Raw genomic sequence first — 8,672 nt, forward strand, 5'->3', positions numbered from 1 at the left:
GCTCCGTCCCCCCCCCCCTCCCCCCCTCGTACATGCTGGATACTCAAATCACAAACCCCAGGCTGTTTCTACTACCAGTGACTTTCTGGTCATCCACTTTCCAATGCCCCTCTCATTTAGATCTCTTCTTCCCATTCGTGCGAATCTGCTACAGCTGTACGTACGACTTGCTACAGTCATCCGTGGAATGCCCAAGCATAGCTGATAGATGAAGATCCAATAGTATAAAGGGAAGCATGCGCTCCAAAGGCTGCAGTTCATTAGGCAGTTTGATGCAGCTTTTCGCACGGAGAATTTTTCTGAGTCCTCCAAACTGCGCATGCTTAGTCTACATCTGACAGGGACAGCTAGTGCATGGTGGAGTGCACAGACCACCTCCAAAGAAGTGGAAGGGCTTCAAGAAATTCTACAAACAGTTCATGCCTAAGAACTTTAGAGACCCTGTCCTCGTTGTCTGGGACAGTTTGCATATGGATGCAGGAGACACGGTAGAGGCCTATAATCAGAAGTTTCGGGATGCATACTTGCAAATTACTCCCTTCAAGAAGGTCTCAAAGAAGACCCAGGTAAGAAAGTCTCACACCAAAGATACAAGCTGTGGTTAATACCCAGCACCATCATAAGGGCATACAAGACATCATGCATGCAGCCACTGTGGCAAACTTAATGCACATGCAGGATCCCACCACAGTGCCTTCTCTTTTTTCTTGGACAGCAAAGAAGAAAAAGCCAGCCACACCTCAGTTTGAGAAAAAGGAGTTTCCCAAGGCTCAAAAGAGGGAATTTCAGCCTCAAAAGCCGAGGAGGAACCAAGCACAAAAAGCCTTCAAAGGTAAACATCAGTTTTCCCCTGAGCAGATAGCTATTTTCCACAAGGAGGGGAAATGTTTCACGTGTGGAAAAGAGGGGCATGTGGCTGCCCAGTGTCCTGAGAAACCTTCAGGTTCTAAGACTCCATCTCTTTCATGCGCAATGCATGGAACACCTTCTAGCATAAATTGGTATCAGATTAGGCTAGAAGATGATGGGCATTTCCTACAGGCAGGAGTGAGTTCGCTTCGCTCTGATGCCACTACAAATCCTAGTTATCTAATATAACTAGTCAATTGAGGAGCAGAAAGGAGACTGTAATGATAGAAGAGAAGAAGATTAGGTCGGCGCCTATGGGCCTGTCAGCCCAGATCCCAAAGGGCTTCTAAAGAGCAATCTTGCCCCCAATAGAGAGAGTGAAGGCAATGTATCACACACTAACGATCCTATGCACAAGGTCTTATCTCTCCGAAGGGGAGAGTGGATTATTTATGGTGTACGAACGATTCCAATGTAAGATGAATGCAAACAATATTAAATCTCACAATAAAACAATTAATGCAAGAAAACATAATCATTAGGACGCATCTATGTTATGAGATGATTGAATTCTTGTTACAAGTACCCCTAAAATGGTCAAAATTATTACCCCTATTGATGCTACTTCATCTCCCTTTACAAAAAGTGCACATACAAGCCCATTATTCCCTTGTATCTATTTTCCTTTTTGCTGAATATAAATATTCCTCAAACGCCTATTTACTCCGGCATTCTAAGGGAACCTCCGAAGCGATGTGATAAGTTTTCTTCTTAAAGTGATCCACTCCTCTATTCCAAAGTGACTATCATTGTTTAAAAAAGTGCCCATTCAGGATTTCTGGAGTCGCTGAAGAGTTTGAGAATCATGTGTGTTGTTAATGTCAGAAAAAATTACATTTCTTTAATTTGGAAATCAGTAACAACATAGACAAATTCTTTGAAAGAGTTTGCACTCTTTTAAACATGGGTTGTTTCTGTTAGCAAACGTGTCAAATTGTGAAACATGCCCACAACGCAAAATCAGACCCAACTCACCATATCCTTGCAGCTTTGTACTCTCCCAAACTAAAACCTACGACCACATTTTACTACAGCAATGTATGCACCTGTGCCATTCCAAAGGGCCCAGGATTCATCCCAATGAGAAGGACTTCAACCCTTCGACCACCTGCAAAGATAGAACAAATATGAATGCTCTTGTACAAGATACAACGAATACATAAATGTAATAGTCATTCTTAGTTGAAGTATAAACATGTGCCTTCATAGGACTAGAATATATCTAACGTCACAAGTTGAATATCCTATAAAGTAAAGGTAGGAAAGACAAGGGCTAAGAGAGAGAGAGAGAGAGAGAGAGAGAGAAATTTTATTAAAGGTCCACGGAAGGCCATACATGGCCTATGGGACACAAAATCATCCGAAAGGAAAATACATCATCAACGATGCGCCAACTAGGTGGCCTCATCGTAATACCGCTAAGATGCCAAAAATGGCTACAAAAATCCTAGATACAAAATGAAATGAAATAGAGTACCAAAAATGCCTAGATACAAAAATGCCTAGAGAGAGAGAGAGAGAGAGAGAGAGAGGCAGGGGGAGAGAAGAAAGGGGGGGGGAGATGCATAAACTCAGCTAGAAATAGGGACATGAAAACTTGCAGGGCTAGTCCTTACCATGTTTCCTTATATATTGTTCATGTAGATTTCCAGCATACACCAATGGATTGTACCTGCTTTGAAATTCATTTGGTAGCATTAGTGCTTTGAAAATGATTTAAGACATTGCATGAGACAATTTCCGACATGTATGCCCCCCCCTTCTCTCTCTCTCTCTCTCTCTCTCTCTCTCTCTCTCTCTCTCTGAAAATGATTTAAGACATTGCATGAGACAATTTCCGACATGTATGCCCCCCCCCCTTCTCTCTCTCTTTCTCTCTCTCTCTCTCTCTCTCTCTCACACATGGACACTTGAAATCCAGCACTTGCATGCACAATTCTTACAAATGTCATGTTTCCTTATATATTGATCATGTACATTTCCAGCATACTGAAAAAAAAAGGGGGAGGCCTTCTGGACTGAAGTGCCCTCCACACACATGCACAGGTATACACATAAATGTGAATTGCTGCAAATGGGAATGCCAATCACTGGCTACAAGCACTCTTAGAGATGGAGAGTGCACACATTGCAGCAACAGCAAACTAATAAACCTCAACCCTAGCTGAAGAGGTGAGGAGGACGAAGCTTCCTGGTGAATTCTCACAAAAGCCAAGGCTTCAGCCCCATCCTATCTTGCACATTGACACAATGTGCAAAATCAAAGTGCATCAAACACATGCTATAGATGCAAAACTTGCATCTGATTGGCTGGACTGAGCGACATGGTGAGTTCATGCCTGCGCCCTGTGTGACACGTGCAAGACCACATGAGATAGACCAGTTGATCGGTGTCATGTGGCACCCATCCCCTTAATGTATGTGGGAGCTTGCCACATCGTCCCTTAAAAAATCTCTAACTCCTATCCATGACATAACAACGTGGATGTCCTAACCTCGGAACTAAAGTCTACCTACCATTCATTTGACCTTTGATTGATTCTAACCCAAATGTAACCCCATGGGTGATTTTGTGAACTAACTCCATAGTTCATCACATTTTCCAAGAATCCCCCTTGATGAATAATGGATTAGGCTTCATGCCCATTAGGTTGAAGAACTTCTTTTGCTTAATCCTGGCAAGAGGTTTGGTCAATCACCTGATCTTCTGTCAGACAATAGAATTTCATTGCTCAGTACCTTTTCACGTATGAAGTTGCACCCAATGTGCTTTGTCTGAGCATGAAATACAGGATCCTTGGCCAACTTAATAGAGCTTTGATTATCAGTCAATAACGGAGTTGAATCTTTTTGAATCCAATGTCATTCAAGATTCTCCTCAACATCGCCTCACAGGCTCAATAGTGGATGCTCTATAGTCAGCTTCTGTGAAGGATAAACAAGACATAATTTGCTTCTTTCTGCTCCACTTGATCCAATTTTAAAGCAATATCCAGAAGTAAACCTGTCATCGAAGCACCCTGCCTAATCTAGACAACTTTAGACAATTGCTTCTTTTATATTTGATCCCATGAGTCAAGGTTTCTTCAACATACATGACAATTCTCTTGGCTGCCTTCCAATGGCTTTCTTTAAATTAGCGATATATTGGAAACTACACTCACTCAATATCTATGTCTGGCCTGATGCTGGTCAAATATACCAAGCTACCTACAAGTTGCCTACGTAAGGTGCCATCTAAGAATATCTTGATCTTTTGACAATTCCTCACCTAGATTCATTGGCGTATCGATCAGCTTGCAATCCTCCATTCTGAACAGTTTGAGAATTTCATTCACATACTTGGTTTGGGATATGAACAGTAATACATAAAGCCAAGGTCTTTCATGTCAAAGGCTTTATTCAGGTCCTCTTTGGCCTATTTCATTACTTCCTCATTATTACAAGAGATGACGATGTTATCAATGCATAAGACAATGAGGGGACTATATTGCCTTTGTCATCATGCTTTGTATATAGATTATAATCAGATGAACTTTTATTCAATCTCTTTGCATGAAGATGTTCATCTATATGTTGCATACCAAGCAGAGTTGCTTGTTTCAAAAGGCTTACACAATTTGCAGACCACCTCCCTTGGCTTTAGCCGCAACTCCATGTGGCTGGTTCATATAGACCTCCTCTTTAAGATCACCATTTAGAAAAGTGGTTTTAACGTCATCCATCTACCGCCATAATGACACGCAAGCACCACTATCACCGTTTAGAAAACCGGTCTTAATGCGGCTGGTCCATATAGACCTCTTTCAAATGACTGTTTAGAAAAGTGGTTTTAACGTCCATCTAATAAAAGAGGCCAGCCATAATGAGTGGCAAGGGCTACTATCTATCTGGCAATGTGATGTTTGGCATTTAACCAGCTTGGCTTAATACTTTTCCACACTTCCATCACTCCACTTCAATCGGGACAGACCCATTTGTTAATGATGGAAGTTTTTCCTGGTGGTAAATCTACTAGCACCCAAGTCTTATTTCATAAGATACTATCATACTCCTCTTTCAGGGCTTCCTGCCACTTGGAATTGTCCTTGGCATCATATCTTTCAGGCTCGTCTATATCTTTAATAGTGGTCATTAATGCATGACTCACATTGAGCCTATCAGATGCCTTTGGAAACTTGTAGACCTTCTGAGTTCTTCGTCACTTGTTAAGGGTTAATCAATAACTTGACCATCTTTGATGATTTGATATAACAATCTCAGCATGGTCCTTGATTCCACATCACCAATATGTGATGAAGGTTCTTCAGCAACAGCGTGCAATGCATGAGGAAAAAAACACACTGTCACACAAAAAAGAGTGAGGAGCTCCCGTCTGCAGCTGCCCGCCACCGCCCGTCGCCATCACCCAGCCCCCTTGGCAGCGCTTCGCTCCCTTGGCCGTGCCCAGCTGCCTTGGCCGCACACGCCCCCTTGGCAGCACCCTGCTCAGGTCGCCCTGCTGCCTTGGCCGTACAGGCCCCCTTGGCAGCGTCCTGCTCGGGTCACCCCCCCGCTTCAGCCTGTCTGCCCGCGCGTTGCGCACCCCCTTCAGCCTGCTGTTTAGTCGCGTGTCACGCCCCCCCTTCAGCTTGCTGTCTGGCTGCGCCAGGCCGCCTTTCAGGCCCCCTCCCTTACTGATTGCCCGCGCCTCCCTTGCTTCAGGTTGGGCTGTTTCAGGGCCCTCTCTGGGACTGTTCGACTCGTGTTCTGGGGAGCTGAGATCCTGGGCTGTTTCCAGGCATTGGTGGAGCTGTCTGCTTCAGCATTGAGCGACCTGTTTGCATCCCATGCAGGCTGAAGATCGAAGCATTCATTATACTGGTTTTTTGGGGATTTACTTGTGGTTGGTTGCGAGTTCTTGGTGGGTATTTTCAGCAGAGGTAGCTCCTCCCCTCAAGACAACGTAAGCTGAGACAATGGAGGACACTAATGCCACTCCCGTCGCCGAACCTGAGGAGATTGAAGTCACAGTTTCTTTTCCTCCCGACATTGTGCTGATGATTGAGGTAGCAAAGGAGGGTTTTCGTTCGACACCCATCATTGGCTCTCTACCCGGTAGAGGCCACTTGCTTATAGTGATAGGATAGAACGATGTATCCTAACGTACAACTAGTTTGAAATGGCATCCAAGGCGAGGGCTAGCTAAACCCAAGCCTGTGTGTAGTCTGGAAAGCACACCTACACTTGACTGTAGCAGAGCATAGCTAGAACAACGTGTAGATAGAATAATGCCCTGCAATCACCAACTAATAAAGCAGATATTCCATGGTACAAACACCGAGTCACCGTACTTCAAGATTGTGCAGATACAAGAAGTATATGGAGAGCACTTTCAGATCAAAATAAATCTCCTATATATATGTATGTATGTATGTATGTACGCAAATACGTGCATACAAAGGAAGCTCCAAAGTTGAACTAACGCCTGCAGCAAACATACTCTGAGGTCTGTCACCAACACAAGCTCTGTTTGCTGAGCCCTATGCAATAAAACCCCCCGTGCCTCTTTTTAGGCTTCAGCAGCTTGCTCTGGGTGAGCTCTGCATGCTGCTCCCTCCTGCATACACAGGTATTCTCTTACAGTCTGTACGTGTGTACCCTGTGAAGCCCAATAGCTGGCCCTGCATTGAACTAAGGACCCAACCCCTCAATGGGATCTTTTATAGGGCTAGTGACTGGCCGACCTCAGTCAATCCGCCAACCAACCTGCCACAAACTGCCAACTTGGCCAGTCTGTAAAACCACAGACTAGGGACTGGCCACCCAGTATGTAAGAGGCTTTTCCCATGATCAGCCAGGCCAGCGAAAATGCCCACAGGCCTGGCAAATTGAAGCATGGCAAAGCATACGTTCCCACGGAGCTGCCACAGCCAGTCACACAGGAATTTCGGTGGTTGGATAATGAATTGCAGGACCATCAACGAATAAGAGAGCTGCAGATTGGTGTAGCCCCATAATGCTAGGCTGGAGAGCGAAATTTTTGCTCTCCAACTTGGCACACAAATGCTGGATTTCGTCCCCTTAAATCAAGGGGCTCATCGTGGGAACACAGCAAGCATGGGCAGGCACAAGCAAATCTCAGCAAATATGCCGACACGGAAATAGCCTCTAACTGACCCGACCAGCAGCCAGGTCTGACTTATTCTGGCCTATATGAGGCCTTCTGCGGGTGCTTTTTCTGGCTATATGCCAGCCCATCTGCCCACTGCATGGACCTATATCAGGGCCTATTCAGGCCTGCATAGCAGCCCACATGACTGCAGTTCTGCACTACATCCTCTACCCTCTAGATGGGCCCCTGGCTGGGCATCCTTCAGCCCCACAGCCAGCCCTAAAGAAGGATATATTCACAGCCCTGTTGAGGACTGTGGGACAACCAGTTCTGGTGGGTTTGGTGGGCCATGTTGCTACCCCAGGAAGGTGTGGACACAACATAATGGCTGCCTTAAAGAAGACAATTAGTAAATATGAACAGCTACGCCAGCTAAGAAAGATTTAGCACGGACCCTTGAGATAAGACTCCAACCCATTTGCATGACGTGGTGTGCATGCACCAAGCCAGACGTGGTATTAGATGTATCCACTTATACACTGGTAGGTGAACTTAGCTTTATGGACTAAGCGTACCTATAAACATAGGCCAAGGGCCTCACATGGGTCGTTCCAGGACGATCAACGTAGATGCATTACCTTAGGGCAGATCGGCCTCATGAGCAAAACCCAAAGCCAACCATTACGCCTTTAATTTCCCCCCGCTTACCAACCGTCCTCCCTCATTCACATACGTGGCACCTTCTTTGGGCCCAGGACAATTCAGCGTCCCGTACGATCCACGTTTAACAACATTAAAGGAGCGACTACAGCCGTCACAAGCCGCTTCGTTGAATTATGGCATTCTTTGTTGCTATATAAAGGAAGAAAAACAATCTCTAAGTAAGGCTGGATGGAAGCTAAGAAAGGCGCTTACACTTAGCTAGGAGCTTCATAAGGGAAAGAAACAGCTAAAGACTTACACGCAAGTTACAGGAAGTGCGAACTTTCGGCCATCCAGTGCAGCCACCAATTCATGAGCTACTGTCACCAGCGCCTCGCACGCTCCAGGTATGATTTGGCCCATTTTGAAATCGGCATCTGTCTTCTCTCCACAGTCTGAAGCTTCATTGTGAGGGCTTCTTCGTAGGACGTCAGCTGGACTATCGTGAAGCTGTTTTGCAACACGTTTTGAGCTGGGCATTCTGGGTGGTTCAAAAGCGAAGGCTTCCAACTGGTGGAATGCATGAGGCGTTGCGGAATTCTCTTGGACGTGGGGAGGAAGGATGTCATCGTTTTCCAGGGTAGCTCGCTGGCTGGTTGAAGAACTTGGGCGAAAGGTGCAATGAGTCGGGGCGTGGTGGGCGAAATCAGAGAGAAGTGCAGTGGCAGTGGGAATGTCGTCTGAAGCGATTTTCCTTCTCCTTTTGAAATGCCGGACGTTGTGAGGGGAAGCCATCGCCGGGATTGCAAGGTTTTGAACGTTTTGATGCCTCTTCTCGACTTCATGGAGTAGGGAACGTCCAGCGGGAGGCCTTTCCCGGGATTCCGGATTCGGGCAGGTAGGTCGGGAGCCGAATCCCGTCGGATTCCGTCCAGGCAGGCCGACACATGGCCTTTCCCAGCCGTCAAGGGAAGCGGAGTTGTTGCCATGTGGCAGGTACGGCTGTCGCTTTTTGGGAGACTCATTT

The 8,672-nt window shown here is 45.8% G+C and overlaps 1 protein-coding gene across 2 annotated transcripts in view; it reads right to left on the bottom strand.

The window, feature by feature from the left end:
- LOC147884904 (uncharacterized) overlaps positions 1 to 8,471 on the bottom strand; it is a 45,913-nt gene extending 37,442 nt beyond the window's left edge. For both annotated transcript variants that reach the window (XR_015543567.1, XM_087397743.1), the window contains exons 1-3: positions 7,965 to 8,471; positions 2,526 to 2,581; positions 1,956 to 2,017 (exon numbers count right to left, since the gene is read on the bottom strand). Coding sequence is in view for 1 of the 2 variants with exons in the window: in XM_087397743.1 (XP_087253869.1) it covers positions 1,956 to 2,017; positions 2,526 to 2,581; positions 7,965 to 8,440 (594 nt within the window). In the remaining variant the exon portion in view is untranslated. The remainder of the gene's footprint in view (positions 1 to 1,955; positions 2,018 to 2,525; positions 2,582 to 7,964) is intronic.
- Positions 8,472 to 8,672: the final 201 nt, after the last annotated feature.

This window comes from Dipteris shenzhenensis, chromosome 26, assembly GCF_047967505.1.
Source record: "Dipteris shenzhenensis isolate YYH24624 ecotype China chromosome 26, Dip_SZ_1.0, whole genome shotgun sequence".
Taxonomy (NCBI): Eukaryota; Viridiplantae; Streptophyta; class Polypodiopsida; order Gleicheniales; family Dipteridaceae; genus Dipteris; species Dipteris shenzhenensis.